The sequence below is a fragment of the Trachemys scripta genome, chromosome 6 (genome assembly GCF_013100865.1).
Source record: "Trachemys scripta elegans isolate TJP31775 chromosome 6, CAS_Tse_1.0, whole genome shotgun sequence".
NCBI lineage: Eukaryota > Metazoa > Chordata > Testudines > Emydidae > Trachemys > Trachemys scripta.
The window spans coordinates 1085229-1104380 of record NC_048303.1 but is presented as its reverse complement, the minus strand read 5'-3'; the positions used below and the strand labels follow the sequence as shown (position 1 = coordinate 1104380).

At 57.8% G+C, this 19152-nt stretch overlaps 1 protein-coding gene across 1 annotated transcript; it reads right to left on the bottom strand.

Moving 5' to 3' along the window:
* Nucleotides 1-491: 491 nt before the first annotated feature.
* Nucleotides 492-19152, bottom strand: FANCG (FA complementation group G; the record flags this gene model as incomplete). The annotated part of the gene is given in 12 exon segments (XM_034773438.1): nt 492-6001; nt 7877-8009; nt 8444-8608; nt 9666-9706; nt 9913-10253; nt 10904-10970; nt 11279-11439; nt 12259-12405; nt 14311-14441; nt 16432-16585; nt 18201-18394; nt 19121-19152. Coding segments are annotated over 12 exon segments (1678 nt in total), but the record flags the coding sequence as incomplete, so codon positions are not given.

Sequence of the window (19152 nt, the reverse complement as noted above, 5' to 3'; positions counted from 1 at the left end):
CCATAAGTTAAAGAAGATACCTGAATATCTCCAGTTTCTTTAGGGAGTTTTGTAGCAATGCAAAATCTTGCAAAATACTGCTTCCAGACCGTCCATTCTGAAGGCCTATCAGAGGTGAAGTTCTCTGGGACACTGAAGTGTGGTATGTTGATGAGATCCTGCAACCTTTGTTCTTTCTCTTTCTGTTTTCATCTGGCCCTAATTTACTTCTGACACCATGTCGTGTACACCTTGTACATGATAGTTTGCGGGGTTGCTACTGGCAGGTCAGGCTCTTGTACCAGACATGGACTGTCTACAGCACTTCCTCCCCTGAGAGATATACCAGAGATGTGCGCACTTTAATGCACTGCTAACAATGGGTGTGTTACCCAAGGTTTTCAGAACCCAAGCAGTGGTAACTTAACTGTTTCACTCCAGGCGGTATCAGGAATAAATCAATGGGAACACAGTGCTTTCGGCTGATGAAATATGAATACAAGTAAGCGTGCTCTTATCTAAAACTACTATTTATTAGATTTAAGCACACACAGACATAAGCAATAGGTTTAGAACATCCCAAATAATTACCTAAAATCTGAGATGGTATCAAGTAATTAGCAGCAGGTCAGCAATGGCCCGTCACTTCCCCACCACTCTATTATCTAGTCTTTTTGTAACTAATTTTTACAAAACATATAGCTCATGGTGACCCCCTACTGGGCCATCACTTCTCCTAACTTCACTCAACTACTTATCAACAAAACATTCCTAACAATCTTAGCTATAATAAGCTTTTATATTAAGGGCACCCAAACTCAAGGTCTCCATCCATTTATTTTCTTTCAGTCTCATAGTTTCTTGATTCTTTTCTCCCCGCCTCCGATTCTGATTAGCAGAAACTGCAAGCCTGCAGCTAGCATTTGACCTTGCCTCCAGGAGCCCTGCTCGTCCAAATTACCTCTTAACGAAGTGGCGTTCCATTTTATTAATTCATGGTGGCTGAATGCACACAATATGGCTGCAATTCGCTTGATCAAATTCTGGGGTGTAACACTCCTCAATTCTGGGGTAACAGGCGTTGGGAGCTTAAGTAGGGTATGCTGCACACAGCATGCCCTAATGCCTAGGTGCTGGAACAAGGGAGGCGGGGGGTGCTGCAGCACCCCTGGCTTGCAGGGGTTTCCAATATAGACAGGGTTTACAGTTTATGGCTCTCAGCACCCCGCCCCAGTGGCTGAACGGGATAATACAGTTTAGCATTGCATTACAGTGATTCTGGCAGGAGGAGGGCCCTTCCTTTTGGGAGGAGAGGAAATGGATCAATGCCAATGATGGGGAGACTGATCCAATGAGCTGTCGGTTCTGAACGGCATGTTCTGCCATGTTCACTCAGACCAGATCTCCACCAGATGTGGAGCGCTGTGCCAGTGTGGCTATGCTGGTTACTAGTCCAGCGGAGCACGTGAGTGCGGATGTAACTTAAACCCGACAAGAGTGCAGTACGGCCAGTACAACGGCACTGGCACTAGCACTAGCGTCCTTTGCCAGCACAGCGCTGTTGGGCTGGATCACACCTGGGGCAGGGGAGCTGTGCCAGCCAACGTGCAGTGTACACTGTGCTTTTCCTGGAGCTAACAAATGCTGATTCTGTCAACCCCACTCCCGGGAAACACAGTCACTCTGCCTTTGAGATGGCAACTCCCCAAGCCAGGGCACAGGGAGAGTCACTGACATCACCAGTGACTGAAGCCTGCCAGCGGCAGGGCGAAAAGTGACATTGGCCAGGGACGTTGCTGGCCAGGAGTAGCATGGAGAGGGTTGGGCTGATCTGCTGGTCCCGTCCCCTCCGCCAATGGCAGGAGCACCCTTAATGCTCGTATCTGCCGCCATGCCAACAGGGAATTCCCCAGCTGAGCCATCCGTGCAGTCACAAAGCCAGACAGCACCCCCTGGCTCTCGCCATCCCGCTGGCATCACGCCCCCGCCCCGCCGCTTCAAGCCCCTTTAGGGTGTCAGCTCCTAGCCTGTATTTTGGGAGACACATAGCACAGCTCTGGGCATGGGCAGAAATCAACGATGCTCAGGGGCTGCTGTAACTCCCTTCCCAGGGCAGAGCGGCAGAAGCACATCATCCTGGAGCCAGAGGGCTGTCCCACCCAAAGGCACAGGCAGGCACAGGAGCTGTTGGGTCGGCTCTTGTGCGGGCACAGGACCAGCTGGAACCCGGATCACAGGGCAGAGGCTCTCAGCTAATGGGATATAAACAAGCACCCAGGCCGCCGGCTGCCTGCTGCAGTCTGTGCCCTGGGCCGTGGACGCTGCGCTGACATTCCGCCATGTGGTCAGGAGAGGGCAGCAAAGTCCACGTGTGCCCATGCCAGCTCAGAGCAGGGTTTGATACTACCATACAGCTGGTGTGGACTCTCAAAATCCACCCCCAGCGGCGCTGGCCCTGCCTCACGCCCGTGTACAGCTAACTGGAACCTCCCCGGATCCGGCTGTTACCATCTACACCCAGCACAGCCCCACGCATAATCTCATCGAACATCGGCACAGCCCACGTTCTCTCCTCCCACTGTCCCCTCTTCAGGGCCGTGTCTGCCTCCGTCTTTGGGCAGTGCCCAGCATGAGGAGCTCCTGACTCTGACTGGAGCCGCTGGGTGCTACAGCCTAGTGGTATCTCCCTTCAGCTCCCAGCCCTGACACGCACAGGCGTCCCACGCCATCAGAGCAGTGGCGTGTCCAACACATGCCACGGGCCCCACGCTGGGCAACCCCACGCCATCAATGACACGGGCTTTAAAAACCCTGTCATGTTAACCCCCCTGTAAGAGCACAAAGGAGATAAATGCTGATCTACTATTGCACCAGCCAAGTGCCAGGTTAAACCCTTCCCCTGTGCAACAAAACCATCAGCCTCTATGCCAACAATGCAGGCGGGCAACCAGGGGAACGAGCCGTCCTAACAGCAGCCCGGGTGCTGAGCTATTTCATCTACCCGCCACTGTTCCAGAGCAGTCGGCCAGGCCCTGCTCGGCTCTCTGTTGGTACCAGTCAAATTCAGCCCCTGCCGGCTGGGGACAGGGATGGTCATGGAGCCCTCCAGTAACCGATCAGCATGGGCGGGTGAGCACTGGATCAGCCTGTTTCCCTTCCCATGGGGGCAGCACGTGCACAGCGGAGAAGCAGATGCTGTGCAGCCCTGGCCCAGCCCACACCGTCCCCATCGCATCAGCTGCAGTCAGCACCCCGTGGCCATGCTGTTCAGCACTGCCCGAGCCCCGAGAGCTCTGCTGCAGCAGGAAGGCTCCCCAGGCAGATCCCAGCCCCTGAGGGGGAGCGGGAGCGTGGCCCTAGGGAGAGCAGAGCAGGCCAGAGAGAGGACACCTAAGGCGGGAGTGCCCGGCCTGTGCACATGTGCTGCTTAGACAGATTCAGACTGGGAATAAAGTGTAAAATTTTAACAGTGCCGGTAATTAACCCTGGGAGCAGTTTACCCAGGGGTGCGGCAGATTCTCCACCACTGACCATTTTCAAATCAAGCTGGGAGGTTTCCCTAACAGATCTGCTCTAGTTCAAACAGCAATTAACTAATTCATGGCAGTCCAAGGGGCTTGTGTCATACAGGAGGTCAGACCAGGTGGCACAGGGGTCCCTTTTGGTCTTGGAACCTATAAAAGCCCTACGCAGACAGGGACACCGTGCCCTCCCTCCAGAGCCCCCCATCTGTGCAGGGAGAACCCCCAGCATCCTCCATTGCTCACCTCCCTGCCATAGCAAGCACTGGAGCCACCCAGCCCCTGGGGAGAGGAATGAGACTGGGGGGCCAGCCAAGCTGGGAGGGGCTCAGCGAGCCAAGCTGCAGGTTTGCAGCCCCCCGCAGGCTCTGATCCCTGCAGAGTCGACCCTGAGCTGCCCTCTCCTAAGGCCAGGCCCCAGCTTTCCCTGTAGCACGGGAGGAGGCCTTGGGAACTGAGCGCCTGCCTGCTCCGCACCATCGCTCCTTGAAGCTTACCAAGTTCTGAACCTCGCTGACTGCCTGTGGCAGAGAGTTCCGCAGGCTAATTACGCTCTGGGAAAAACCATTTCCTCCCACCGCCTTTCAGTTCCATTTCAGGGGTGAACTGACTGAGCTCGACGGCAGTTCTCATTGATTAGACAGTTGCTGGTTCTATCAGTTATTCAGGGTGTCAGTTTTAGCCTTCTATAGGTTTGTTCTCTTCAGATTAATGAACTGATTCATTACTTCCCTGTCCCTCTCTCTATTTTTCTTTGGTAGAGAAGCAAAACGTTTCCAGGAGAACACTTACAACTACTGGAGATTGTGTCTTTTTCCTTAAAAACGTGAGAAATATTACTCACTTATACCTTAGAAAAGACAAAGTTGAAAAAACAGGGGCACATTGGGGACTAGCCCCAGAAACCTGTGTGTGTGCTGGGGGGGTGAATCTCCCCAGTCAGTCTCACCCTACGCGCATGAGGGGGAACATGACCCAGAGGCACCTCCATCTAGGAGGGTCCCCTGCCTGGGGGGAGGGGGTGTCTCAACTCCCTCACTCTATGAAGGGTCCCCCCCAGGGCAGGCCCTGCCCCCTAGCTCTCTCCCTGGGGGTGTCGCCCCCTTCCTTAGAGGCTCAATCAGAGGCCCACTGCCCTTGCTTCTCACAACCGTGCCCCAGGCCCAGGCTCGCGGCAGACTGGCCAGCCAGACAAGCCCCCACTCCATGGTCACACCCCTGCCCCCCTCACACCACAGGGGGTCACGAAGCTGCAGCACCTGACTTTGGTTGGCTAGGAGCCTATGCACTTCCCTCCTGATTGGACAGGCTGCACACCCCCTCCCGGAGACTCGGGCCCTGCAGCTAGGGGCACCCTCCCCCAGCCCTGTGCCTTCCCAACCCACCGAGCAGAGATCCCCTCTGCAGCTCCCCACACACACCCTGTATGGCCGGCCCCAGGGAGAGCTCCTGCCCAACACTGGAGATCAGCCCACCAAGCAGAGAGAGCCCTGCAGTTCCCAGCGCATCTGCCTTGTGATTACACATGGAGCCGATCCTCTCCTCCATGCCAGACCCTTCCCCACCCCCGCTTAGAGCTCCCCAGGGCAGCTAGGTCTGATCCCTCTTCTCCCCACAGCCCAGGCCCGGCATGTGCCGATGCAGAGCCATACCTGAGCAGACCCCCTGCCGCCCTGGCCTGACAATCCAGCCAGCACAGCCGTGGCCTCCCTGGTCCGTTGTGACGTTCACTGAAGAGAACACGCGTACCCTGCCCTGCCTCTCTCCGCTGAGACATTTCTAAGCTGCTCCCCCCTGCAGCCCCTGGGTGCAGCGTAGGTGGGGGAAGCTGCTGCAGCTCAGACAGAAAGGCAGGGGGAGCTCGGTACCAGGAGCCAGGAACGCCCACGTTTAGTGCTGGCTCTGGCACCAGGTCAGCAGGGACCAGGGGTTAGAACTCCAGCTTGCCCTGTGGACACTAGGTGATAACGTGTTAAAACACACACCTGTGCTCCTACGGTAGGCATGGCCCAACGGATCCAGCACGCAGGCAACCCCACTCTCCACGGCGAGGGGACATGGAGGCAGGAGGCTCAGGCCATTCCCGACAGCGCCCGGGCAAGTGCCCTGCAGCACACAATGCTTCACTCTTAACGTAGACAGTCCAGGAGAGGTTTAGAAGAGTGTGCATAAGCCGAACACAGTGGGGCGTGGCCGACTCCCGCGTCCTTTTTATTACCAAAAAAATAGCTTCATTGTGCTTTGGTGCCTTGGCTAGGAAGAGTTCTTCTGCCCAAGGGCAAGTCAGAGTCCTGGGAAAGCCATCAGAGCATAATGCCGTCCTGCTGCCCTCTGCAGGGAAGGAGGTTTTAGCAGTTGCGTGACTGTGGGGAGGGAGACGGGGATGGCTCTAAGGATCCTGGCCACTGGTCCTCAGATAGTCCTGCAGACTCCTAGCAAGAGACTCATCGTGTGGGAGGTTCACCTGCTTTAGACACGACACCAGGTACAACGGGTAGGGCCTGAAAGAGACCAGGGGACCGGTTAGGGAGCAAGGCCTATTTGGGTACCGTACGAAAGGACAGTTGGCGGGGGAGTGACAACAGCTGGGATCGCAGACAGACGCTGTAACCGACCCACAGCAGCATTCCAGTTTGAGCTGCCTCTGGAGACGGGCACGGGCAGGAGAGAATTCCTAGCAGCACGTTCATCCCACACCACTCTGTCCAAGCTCCTTAGACCCAGGGCAGGAGCTGCTTCAGCTCAGACAGCAGCCCTGGGGCAAGGGGTAATTCTGGCCTCACCACATACTCCATCCTCTCCACCCAGGGCTGGCGAGACAGGCCACGGCCACACTAGAATAAAGGTGTTTTTAACGTGTTAACATCCTAGCGCAGACAAGGCAGCCATCGTTTTAGCTTGTGCTAGTGGGTGGAGATGAACCACACCAGGCAGCGTAGGGTTCACCCCAGCAACAGGTTAGAATTACAACTCGGATGGTCGACAGTAGCATCTTAACACCCGGTAAAAACAGCCCCTTTCCCAGTGAAGACACGGCTGTACAGACCGTGGAAATTCCCGAGGGTGGAAGAGGGAAATAGGGGGTGTTATTCGCACGATTCACAGATTCCAAGGCCAGAAGAAACCACTATGATCTAGTCTGACCTCCTGTAGAGCACAGACCAGAGAGCTTCCTCCAGATAATTCCTAGAGCCAAGCTTTTAATGAAACATCCCATCTTGATTTAAAAAGTGTCAGTGATGGGGAATCCCCCACCCCTTGGTAAATTGCTCCAGGGGGAATGTCCCCCACTGTTAGAAATGAGGGACCGCTTTTCAGTCTGATCGTGTCTAGCTTCAACGACCAGCCATCGGACCGTGTTAGACCTCTCGCTGCAAGACTGAAGAGCCCAGTATTACAGATTTGCTCCCCGGATAGGTACTTATAGACTGATCCAGTCACCCCAGAGCCTTCCCCTTGTGAAGCTAAGCGGACAGAGATCCCTGAGTCAACCCTTTAACCATCCTCGGGGCTTTTCTCTCATCCCGCTACAATTTACCAAGCTCCTTTTCGAACAGCGGGCAGCAGAACTGGACCTGAAATCACTGGGATCCGGCTTGAAAGAAAGCTGGTCTCAAGGTCCCAGCAGGGACAGGACTGCGGTTTTGGCTGTCAGACCCCACTCCCTGTTCCACAAGGAATCCCATGCCCTGCTGGACCCTCCCACCTGGGGATTGACCCTCTTTCCCACCTATGGGCTCCATGCCAGCTCCCTCCTCTCTGCCCATAGACATGCCCTCCTGAAATCCGCCTGCTGACTTCAAGCCCAACAGGGCAAAAAGACATGAAAGCAGCAGGTCCCATGCCAGCCCAGAGTGGAGGTGGGTCCCATGGGGATCAGGAAGACTTGTGGCTCACTCCATGCTCTGCTGCAGGAAATCCACCCTGACCTGGCCCTCAAACTCCCTTTGAGCCAGCCAGTTCCCAGGTGTCAGTCCCAGGCTAACAAGCTGCTGCTCTGGGCTCTCAGGGGAGGGGTTCGCTGGGCAGTAACAATGGAGGCCAGTGGCACACCCTGGGATCAATGGCCCGGAGCCGCCCGTGTGGGCGTTGCTAGAAGTCAGAGCTGAACACGGCAGGTGGATGGGCTGCAGGGGTCTCGCTGGGAAACGACTTCCCCAGAGGCTGTGCAGCAGGCTCAGTTCTGCACCCACCTCCTGCGCCCCGGAAGGGTAGAGGACTCGCGTGCAGGAGTGGCCCAGACAGGCGCTGAGGTGCAGAGCCGGGCAAGCCCCTAGTGCCACCCAGCGCAGAGCGCTTCGGTTACCTCAACCCGGCAGCTCTGGGGCTAGCGCCTAGGCCTGGCAATAGCCGCAGCCACCAAGCACCTTACACACCTCCCCGGTGCTTCCTGCTGCCCGTCTGCCGGGGCAGTGTCCGCGTGCAACTTCTGCCAGAGAGCAGCAGCCTCCTGCCTTCGGTTCAGCTTCCACAGAGCTCGCAGCAGGTGAGAGGTGGCAGCAGGGTCACCTGCAAGACACAGAGGGGCCTCAGCCAACAGCGGGGACTGGGCAGATTAGGGGGAGTTCTGTGGGGGTTTCTGAACCATCCAGGAGGCTGAGAGGCAGGAGCGGCACAGCTATGGGACAGGGAGCCTTTCCCAGACGGGTCACTGGCCCAAAATCCCCCCCAGGGCTGAGGCCAGCACCTTTCACCAGGACAGAGTTTGCCATGGAAACCAAAGGCACTCTGGTGTATTCAGCCAGGCCTGGTCTGACTGGGTTAGAGGCGGCCTTGCTGAACGGCACTGCAGCTGGGAGGGAACCCAGGGGATTGTGGGAGAGCGTCACCATAACCTAGCAGGCTCCAGGGCTTATTGGCTTAGCGTCCTGGGCCCACCACGCCAGGAAGTCAAAGCAGGCCACAAGCTACACCCCGCCCCCAGCAATACGAGCCTCTGGTACCTGGGCAAACTTGCAGACTGTGCTGGAAATTCATCAAAGCTTCTTTGTCCCGACCCAGCTCCTGGAACTGGGAGCCTCGTCCGAGGAGAGCCAGCAACCTGATCTTCTGGAGCACCTTTGTCTCTGGCAGGGCCTCTGCCATCTCCTCGCTGCTCTGGATGCTGGCTGGCATGGAAAGAACACCCCACACGTGGCTGTGTTGTCCGCTGGGCAGTGCTCCCCATACCCCCAGGCAGGCAGCGCTGGCCTGGGGATATTTCCAACTCCCCCACCCCTTTGAGAGCTCTGCTGGGAGGGTAGCACTGGCTCCCAGCTGAACACAGTGCAGCGAAAAGGCTTCCGGCGTGGAGGCTGGGGTCACAGGGCGGCCTGTCTAAGAGCTGTGCAGGGGACCTCCCTGAAGGGAAGAGGCCCAGGAGACGCCGCGGGGCAAAGGCAGGGAAGGGTCCAAAGCCGCTTCTGGGCAGGATCAGCAGTGGCTTAACGGTGGCCAGCAGGGGGAAAAACGTGGCTTGGGCTCTTGGGATTCCTCCTGGTGCGTAAAGAGACCCTGCTGGGGGAGAAGCTACCTGCTGGTTTGCACCTAGGCTCTATCGGGAATGACAAGTCTGACGTTTGCCTGGAGTTGTCCTTGAGGACCCCTGAGAGGTGGGCTGGGCGCTCCCCCTGCCCTTCGCTGAAGAGGGAGGAGAGCTGAATGAACAGCAAAAGCTGCTCGTTAGTCTTCGGAATGAACGTCATTAAGTGTTTCAATCAGCCTGACTGAAGATCCCTTCCCCGCACCGATCTTACAGGGATGGAGGCAGATAAGGACCAGCCACAATTATCTCATAACCGGGCTAATTCTCCAGGAAAAGCCACTTAAAGACCTAACCCAAATCCGTTCCCTGGAACCCGGACTCTCCTCATGTCTCCTCAAGCCACAGCTGTTGACTGTCATTAGTGGGTGGTGTGAGAACGCAGGCAAAGAGCAGAGCTGAGCTTCCCCCATCCCACCCCACCCCACCCGCCAGTCTCTGCCGATGCTCCAGAGCGGATCATGGCTCAGGGCAAGGAGACAGGTACTTTCCTGCTGGGCATGGAGCCTTGTTTAATCCCCATATTGCTACTGAGCGTTACCATGGCGCTTTCCAGGTTCAGAGCCCCGGCCAGGCACTAGCCAGCCCCCAGGCTGGTCCCTCCCACGCAGGAACCGCAGCGGGCGGGCTGGGCTGTACCGTACCTGCGCTCACGAGCTGGACTCTCAGGAGGACATTAAGGCACCTGCAGGGGAAAGGTCAAAGTCATTTCTGTGCCATTTCCCGGTAGGGGAGGTCACATCAAAGCCATGGGTCAGCCCAGCCCAGCATGAGAGTGCCACAGCCAACACCGCTGAGCTCTATGCTGCCCCAGAGCCACTGCATGGGGGGCCCCGCACCCACCACTCCGCAAATGGCCCCATAGCTCCCCTCCGCGGCAGATGGAGTCACCTGGTAAACCGTGTTATGGCTTCCTTGCTCTCCCCCAGCCTGGCCCAAGCCCGGCCCTGATGCAGATACGCAGCTGCCCTCCACACGATGCAGCGCAGGCTCTCTCTCTGCTGGGGTGGGATGCCAGGTGAAGGGGAGCCTGCCCTCCCTGGTGCCTCCCCTCCAGCACCGGAGTCCAATTCGATCCGCAGCGTCTCTGGGATCAGGTCATCCGTTCGACTGATGACCTCCTCACACACAGCTATGGCGTCCTGGTACCTCCCGAGCTGCTCGAGGGCGGACGCAGCTTCCAGGAACACCTCCGGGATCCTGGGCAGAGCTGACCTGCCGTGCAGGGGCACCTGGGCAGCGAGAGCAACCGCGTCACCCTCAGCACCACCTAGGGGACTGGGGGCAGCGTGCACCAACCGGCACTTGGGGGCACCTCGCGGGGCTCAGCAGCGGCTACTCCACAGGCCGAGTGAGGAGCAAGTGTCACAGGCTCCAATGGGCCCCAGGCAGGGGCTCCCGAAGCCAGCGGAGACGTGGGGCCCCAGCACAGAAGGGGCAGCTCTCCCGTTCACACAGCTCTAGGCCAGCCCTCCCCAGAGCTCTCTCGCGGTGCGTGCCTCGGCCTGACCGGAAGCGCTCATAACTGCAGGGCGGGCGCGCAGCCTCTTGGTGTCTCACAACACCCAAATTCAGAGTCCAGTTTGAAAATGCGGGGGCGGGGCCCATGTAGTGCGTGGGTGAGCGCCCCCCCCGCATCCATTCCACACCGCCTCTCGAACCCCAGGCCAGGCCGTTAGCCTTGACTCTGCCCCCTCGTGCTCTGCGGCTCAGGGTGCCCTCCAGGGAGAGCTGGGGGCTCAGTCGCTGCAGAGACTCCGGGCACGCAGAGGAGCCGCTAGCTGGAGGGGTGCAGGGAGCTGCCCTGCCGAATCCCAGGGCGTCCGAGGACGGGACCCAGTCACCCCAACACACCAGGTGGATTCCTTCCCAAGGGGCTTACCTGGTGCTGCGGCCCTTCCTGCAGCAGAGCCAGAAGGTCCAGGTAATGCTCCACTGCCTCACCCACCCTGCGACAGAGAGCGACGTCAGGAGGGACCTCCGGCAGCCAGGGAGCAGCCTGGCCCTTGGGGGACAGGGACGAGCCCGAGAGCAGCAGCCAGAGGCCCAGGGCTGACGAGTGCCAGCAGAGCTGCGCAAGCAGCCTCCCGCTTGACGCTAGCCAGTGGTGCTGGGCCCCGCGAGGAGGGCGGAGCCTGCAGGGGGGTAGCTGCTGCTCCATCACCACCCAGACACAAGGGCGATGCTGAACAGGGGTTTACCTGGGCGCCCAGAGAAGGGAGGGTCCCAGGAGAGCAGGGGGTGGGGAGCGCTTTACCTGCCAGCCTGGAGGCACCGCTGCGCCAGCAGGTACTTCACTTCCGACGGGTGGCTGCGGCTGAACAGGGATGCCAGGGCCGGGGTGTGAACAAGGAGCTCCGTTCGGATTAGAAAGCAAGGATCGATGGAGACAGCCTCCTGAGCGGGGGTCTCCAGAGCCTGCGGGGGGGGAGGGAGGGGGAGGAGTCAGTTCACCTACAGATATCCCGGTCCAGCCAGTCTAGATCGCTCACTGCTCCCCTAGAGGGCCTCAACCTCCCACCCGCTGAAACGCAGTCACCTCTGGGGTGGAGAACAGAGGCAAGGCCTCAGTGTGGAGAGGACACAGGCAAACTCCTGCGTTGGGGGATCTCTAATAGCCACTCAGAGCAGAGAGAATAAAGATCAGTGCTCCCAGAGCAGCATGGGACAGTTTCTCCCCTCGGAAGGGCGGTGGGCCTGGTCAGCCCTGTCCCATGTTGGCAGGAGCTCGGGAAATTGTCTTCAGTCCCACATTGGCACTTCATTACAAACCAGGAGCAGGAAAATTAACTGTCTACTACGTGCCCAGTGAGCCCCCCGTGCTACACGTGCCCCTCACCACCACACGCCTGTCACTGAAAGCAGTGCTCACTGGGCACTGAACCGTCACCTCCTCCAATCCGCTTCCTAGTTCATACACTTGGGGAGATGTACCTTGCTCCTGCGGCTGCTCCAACAGCCCAAGCCTTGATCACCCAGCACGGGCCAGCGTTCACCTGCTGAGCAGGGTGCATGAGGCAGCGGGCTCTTCCATTTCTAGCCTGGGTGCTGGAGGCCCAGCATGCCTGAGGGGTGCCTGCAGCAGCCATCACTGGGCTCTGAGTGGCCAGACTGACCCCGCCCCCCCTGCATGTTGGAGGTGGGGGGGGGGCAGGAGGCTCTGCACAGGCACAGCTGGACCAGAGACAGCAATGCAGCCCCCTGACTCGTGATGCTTCCCCTTGGGAAGAGACAAACCTTGTAGAGCAGAGCCAGAGCTTCCAACTCCGCGTCCGTCTCCCCCAGCTGGCGGTACACCAGCGCCGCCTGGGACAGGGCAGAGAGGCACTGGAAATCCACCTGCAGCGCCCGCTTCAAGTGCTGAAGAGCAGTCTGAGGCTTGCCCTGGGGGCGGGAGAATCACACGCAGCAGAATCAGTCACTGCTGACATGGCTGGACTATCACCTGGAAAACAGCGTTCCAGGGAACCTGACGCTGCCCGAGCAGGTCGCCCTGCCCACAAAGCCTGGGGGAGCGGAATCGGAGCAGCCACCATGTGCATGGAGCGGTGGGCGAGGGTCTCAATGCTGGCTAACCTGCACCCCTCCCACTGCCCAGCTGGGGGCACCTCCTGGGGCTGGAAACCCAAGCCCAACCATCTGGCACTCTCGTTTCTAGACCACATCCCTGCTGTGGCCACGCCTCCCCGACCCGTGCCAGTCCCTTTGCCGCACACCCCTCTGCAGATCGGGACACATCCCGGTGGTGTCAGCTGGGCCAGATGGCATGGTGAGGACCCAGTTCTTGCACCCCCCAAGAACAGCGATGGCTCTCCGGGATGGATATGGGGCAGTAAGCACCTGACTCTCCAAAGTCCCATCCCATCTCCTCCACTCTGCCCTCACCTCCAGGCCCACTGCTGCCCCTGGGCTCGGCACCCACAGATGTCACTGCTGCTCAGCACTTTTCAGGGTCAGGGTCTTTGTAAGCTTCCACACTGCCCTATGGGGGTGGACCTCCCTCCCCACCCTCTGCCTTCCAACCCCTTGGACTGCACAGCCTCAGTTTCCCACTCAGTGACAAGCAGCCCGCCCCGGGCAGCTCTCCCAGGGCAAGAAGAACCAGAACAGGTTTGTCCTTCGAAGTGAGACCCACGGGGCAGGGACCCGATTCTGCAGTGATGAGGGCCAGGCAAGCACGCAAGACTCGGTCACTTTGAGCCGTTCTGCTTGTCAGTCACTCTGGGGATCCGAAGGAAACCAGCTCCTCAGCCCGGCAAGCCCCAGGTCCCACTTCCTGCCGTGTCAGTACAGGATCCGTCCTCCACAGGAACCACTACTGGATTTCCCTCCAGGGCAGTGGGATCAGAGACCAGGGAACGGACTCGGACCTGAGAGCCGGAAAAGCCCTGCTGGAGAAGTGCCCCAGTCCTTCTCCCGGGCACCAAGGCAGATTTATCCCCACTGGGGTCTGGGTCAGTGCCCCCGAGCAGATCCCCCATACAGACAGTACCGGGGGGGGGTCAGCACAATCCCCAAGGGGCAGTTTGCACATGGGCTCCTTCCAGTCATATGTTACCAGGGTAAATGCACCTCTAAGCATCCTTCTCGGGTCTCAGGCCTCGCAACTAACACCTCCCCCCTTTTATCTGTTTTGTGTTCCCTTGATCTCTCTGTGCCCAGCACTGGCAGAACAGCTGTGTCCCTGGGGCCTGGACGTAGGCCACTGTCCTCTAATCGCCTCCCCTATTGTTTGTTTGTTTGGAAGTTGCTTATCAAGATCCATTATGTTGCTTCCTTGCTTGTTTTTCCAACAGCCCACTATAAAATTAGATCAATAGATCCCGGCAGTTCTAGCCCGCAGTTCTCCAGTAACTCCAGCCCAACGACCAGGTCACTCACAGCTCCTCATCCCTCACAGCCCCTCTTCCCAACCCCCCCTTTCACTGGGATGACTCACTCCGTGCTGGGCCCTTGCAGGGCACCAGTGCTCCCCTCCCATTGACCTGGGCTTGCTCGACCCCACCATGGCGCTCACACCGCTGCCATGGGGCAGGGGGTATTCGGGAGGCAGCAGACACTGGCTAGTGCAGCCAGTCTTGTTGTGGGAAACTAAGGCAGCAGCTTCCCAAGGAGGCTGGGGGCCCAAGAGACCCTGCTCCCCCTGTCCAGTGCAGCACGCGTATACAGAACAGACGTTCACCCAGTCTCCTCCCACGCCTCTGCCAGCCCACACGCAGGCTCTCCTTGGGGCGATGGAGACACTGGCTCTTGTACCCTCCCTGCCCCCTGCTAGAGGGAGACAGGTACCATTTGCTGAGTGCAGCAGCCGATGCAGGTGTAGATCTGGGCCAGGACCCTCTTGGAGCAGAACCCGGATGCAGCTGCCTGGAGCAGGGAGAGAGCTGTGGGGAGATTCCCAGCCTCCAGGCCCTGCAAACCTGAAACACACACACAAAACGTTCACTCTGCTCCACCTACTTCGCCCCCTGTAGGCTCTGCCTTTCACGCTATCCCACGGGCCTGGAACGGCCCCGTGACCAGCACTCCCTGCACCCTCCCCCCAATCTGGTCCCACGCAGTATTCCTGCTTCAACGACCCTCCCCACTCAGTGCATGTCTCACACCACGTTATATCCATCTGCGCCATACCCTGCCATTGCCATGGGACTGCGACCTCCCCTGACCTCTGCAGCACACTGCGCATGCACGTGCTATGGGAACATCACTGCCATTGCAACGAGGATTGCCAAGAGCCAGGCTGGGCAGGGGCGTCCCAATCCCAGGAGGATCCATATTCCCCTGCAGAGCCTTAGCCGAGATGCCGCTGGGGAGCAGGCAGGCAGGGTCAGCCTGGACTGTGCTGGGGCGAGAGCTGAAGCCTGCAGCTCGGTGGGATCATTCTGATTCTGGTCTCCAGACCTGCCCCTTTCTCAGTCACTAACTCAAAGGCTCCACCTGCGTCTGGGCCACTGGCCGGGAACCCGCCTTGGGACAATCATTTATTGTGATCTATTTACGCATTCAACCCCTCACACACTAGGCATCCCTCCTGCCTGGGCACTACCCACCTGCCAGAAACTGCCTCCCAATTAACATTTGTCCTACACTCTCCCTCTCTTCCCAAGGGCACAGCCACCTGGGAACTTTCCAGCTAGAACGCTAACCCCTAGGCAGTGCTGGGTCTTCTGGGCCTCTGGCCGGGAGCTCCACAGGGAACGGACTCTGCCGGGAGTCTGGCATGTTTTATACAGCGCCATGTGAGACAGCATCACTGACTACCTCCCTCGCTAGCCATCTCAAACCTCCCGCCCGACTCTGGAACTCCGCCCTTGGGCCCAATACGGTTATGTCTGCTCTGCTAGGACTTGGAATACACAAAGGGAAAGCCATCTGCATCCCCCTCTACACCAGGGTTATGTGGGGGGAGGCTTGCCCTCTGTCTGCATACAGAAGTGCAGCCAGTGGAGAGGACAGGCCCCAGCATTAAATAAGCTGGCTGCTAAGAGTGGAGCGTGGCATGCTGGGACATGTAGTTCTCCCTACCTGTTTAACACACAGAGGCATTGCCATCAATTGGCTGCCCCAGGGTGAGCAGTGCGATACTCACCTCCTGGGGAGCTCCAAGGACAGTCAGGACAGGGACCAAGCAAGAGGCCTGACCAGGGCCGGACAGGGCTCCAATCACACTGCAGTGAAACTTAACCAAGAAGTTGCAAAGCTGGCTCCCAGGTGCACTGTAACCCATTCTGAACTCACAACGAGCCCCCTGCTAGCCTTCTGCCTGATGGGGGCCCTTTCTCATCCCCGGCACAGCTGAAGAATGAGGCACAGGGGCAGGCATATGGGGAGGCCCTGTGACGCTGCAGCGCAGAGCTGGGCCAGGGAGCAGGCCACTGGGGAAGACGGGGGGCCCCCGTGACATTGCAGGGCAGGGCTGAACCAGGGAACGGGTTACAGGGAGAGACTGGGGGCCCTGTGACGCTGCAGGGCAGGACTGAGCCAGGAACTGAAGTAGGGAATTTACATGCACATCTAAGATATTGGCGTTTATAGACGCTCCCCGGGTTATGCAAACCCGACTTACGGAAAAAGTTCCGTAAGTGGGTTTTTGTTGTTCTTATTGGCGTAATTGTCGGGTAAACATCCCTGACTTACGCAAGGCGTTCTGGAACGGAACGCCTTGCGTAAGTCGGGGAGCGTCTGTATTCTGCAACTCTAACTCAAATAAGACCATGAAGAGCAGGAAACAGGTTTCCTTCAGGAGCAAGGCTGGTTGCTCCAGGGAAGGGAATGGCTGAGGGAATTCCAGCTGGTGACGGCACAGTGCTGGCAGACTCGGATGGCAGTAGGCCAGGAGGATGGCTGGCACTGAAAGGGGAGGAGCAGCAGCACCCCGCCTGGGGGTGGAGAAGGCACCTCTAACCATACCTTGCAGGAAGGCAGCTGAGGTCCACAGTATCTCTTTCAAGTCCTTGGTGCTCTGCACCACGAGGGGCGACGTGTCCCCCTCAACAGGCACACTCCATGCCTTGAGAAGCGCAAGGAGCTCATTCTCACCCCCGTGGGCAGAAGGCAGCGGGCCCTGCGAAAGGCACGGGGAGAGAACATCAGCGGGTTACTCAACACTGGAGGCACCAATCCCAGGGCCCAGAGAAAGAGCAGGTCTGGGGGGCTGTATTGTGCCTCTTGAGCCTTTTGACCGTGAGCTCCATGTGCCCGGACCACGCCCCACCGCAGCCTCCCTCTGGCCTCATTCCTGATTCGCACACTCGCTCTGGCAGCAAGCTAGCTTCTTCCCACCTCCTGCTGCACTAGATCAGACCATTAGTCTGGTATCCTGCCTCCCTGCCCAGATGAGTTCAGTGCGCTTTCCAAGGCTGCCCCAGCACACCAGCATCACGTGCAATCCATTCAGAACACGAGAAATCCCAGAGGAGAGATCCTTTGTGCCACGAGCCCTGTGTACGCGAGACACCCAGACTCCCCAGCTCACCCCTATTGACACAGCCTCCCTGCTGGAAGAAAAGCCCTCGCCGCCTTTCCAGTCAGCAGGAGACAGTTACCTCTCAATCACAGTCAGCACTCACTCGCTACAGAAGCTGCAGGTCTGCTGACGAACTTCCCTTCCAGTTTGCTTGGCGACCCTGCCAGGGATCTCACTGCATCGGGCGTTAAGAGCCCACAGCAGAAGGGGACTGTTTGAGAGCATTCACTGCACTTTGGGCATTAGGAGAAAGTTCTAGTACCAGTGAGAGAATTATTCATGCTGAATGGGGAGTGCACTGATGGGCTTGGGTCTTTTGTTGACACAGCACTTTATGCTGGATGGTTTTATAACAAATATTTATACCAACTCGGCCCCCGTCTCACAGACTTGTGGGCATTTATTTAGCCCTCATTGATACTGCTCTAGGGCAGGGGTAGGCAACCTATGGCACACATGCCGAAGGTGGCACGTGAGCTGATTTTCAGCGGCACTCACACTGCCCGGGTCCTGGCCGCCGGTCCGGGGGGCTCTGCATTTTAATTTAATTGTAAATGAAGCTTCTTAAACATTTTAAAAACCTTCTTTACTTTACATACAACAATAGTTTAGATATACATTATAGATTTATAGAAAGAGACCTTCTACAAACATTAAAATGTATTTACTGACACGCAAAACCTTCAATCAGAGTGAATAAATGAAGACTCGGCGCAGCACTTCCGAGAGGTCGCCGACCCCTGCTCTGGCGTATGCTTCAGCCGTTCAGAACTCACTGTAACAGCAGGAAATCAAACTCCGATCCCCTTGGTCCGAAAACAGCCCCCAGCACATGAACTAGTTGTGCCGGGTTCTGATCTCAACATGCAGGTCAGAGACTGTCCCAGACAGGGTGGAATACACATCTGGCCAGCTCATAGGAACCACATGGGTAACCAGATTCATGCTCCTGGCTGCAAAGTGATACCTGCAAGGGGCAGACTGGAATCCTTCCCCTCCAGTATGGGCAGCATCACATTAGTGCTCAGGTGCTACACGGGGACTGGGATTTAAGCTTTCCTCTAAAGCATCAGGTACTGGCCACTATGGGACTCGGATATGAGACGAGAGGGACCCATGGCACAGTGTAGTACAGCAAATCTTCCGTACACCAGCCAGCGGCTAGGTCCCTGCCCCAGCACTGATCCGCCGGGGAGAGGCCATGTGGTGTTACCTTGGTGTCACTCAGGAGCCGGAAGAGACCAGTGACGCTCCCCAGGCAGTTTGCTGCCAGCCATACCGCTCCCTGCAGAGCACCTAGTCGATGCAGAGGTGCGCACAGCTCTTCTGTGGTCACATCCTGCAGCACTTTCTGCCAGAGCTCCTCTGTGCTGAGATCCTGCCCAGACACCCCACAAGCCTCCAGCACTAGAAGAGGAAAACAGCCACAGGACCACGGGTCAGTCTGCTCAGCACCTGATCCCGTTCCAGCAGCCTGACAGAGCCTTAGCAAAAGAGAGGCCCTGCCTTGGGAAGGGACTAGACACGGCCTGGAGCAGTGCAAACTCCATTAGCTCTAGGAGAGGCACAGAAGAGCTTTCTACCTGCTACGGTGGAGAGGAAGAGAACCCCAAAAGGAGAGAGAGGAACAAGAGCTCCCCCACACAGGCACTGGGGAATGATGGGCGCTCACATTATCAACATTCGGTTGTATCCCAGGCCCAGAGCCAAAGCCGCCACATTAGCTTTGCCGACTCCTGCTAAACAGTCATGTCTGCCAAGAGGGAACATACCTGAACGCTATCGGAATCTCCCTCCCCGAATTTCAGCCCATTTCTCTAAGTTCCCCCAGTCCCAAATCACTGTAAGTCAATTAGTAACACTTCTGTTTTCACTGTGACCTGTGCTACTCTCTCGGGCTCTTCGTTTCTTGTAAGCTTTTCTGTTCCCCCTTGAAGCCCCAAGTCTCCAGACTCCATCACACGCAGAACACGGCAGCTGGCACCTTCACTCACCCCTAGCCTCAGACAGCTGCCAATGCCATTCACATGAGAGCGCAGAGAAACCACCCTCCTTACTCCATCACCATTCCCTGGCCTTGTTCCAGCCAGCCTAGTGACCTTGCCTCTCAGACACATGGGACATTTTCCTTACCCCTAATGAGCCCATGGTTGATTCTTTCTGCT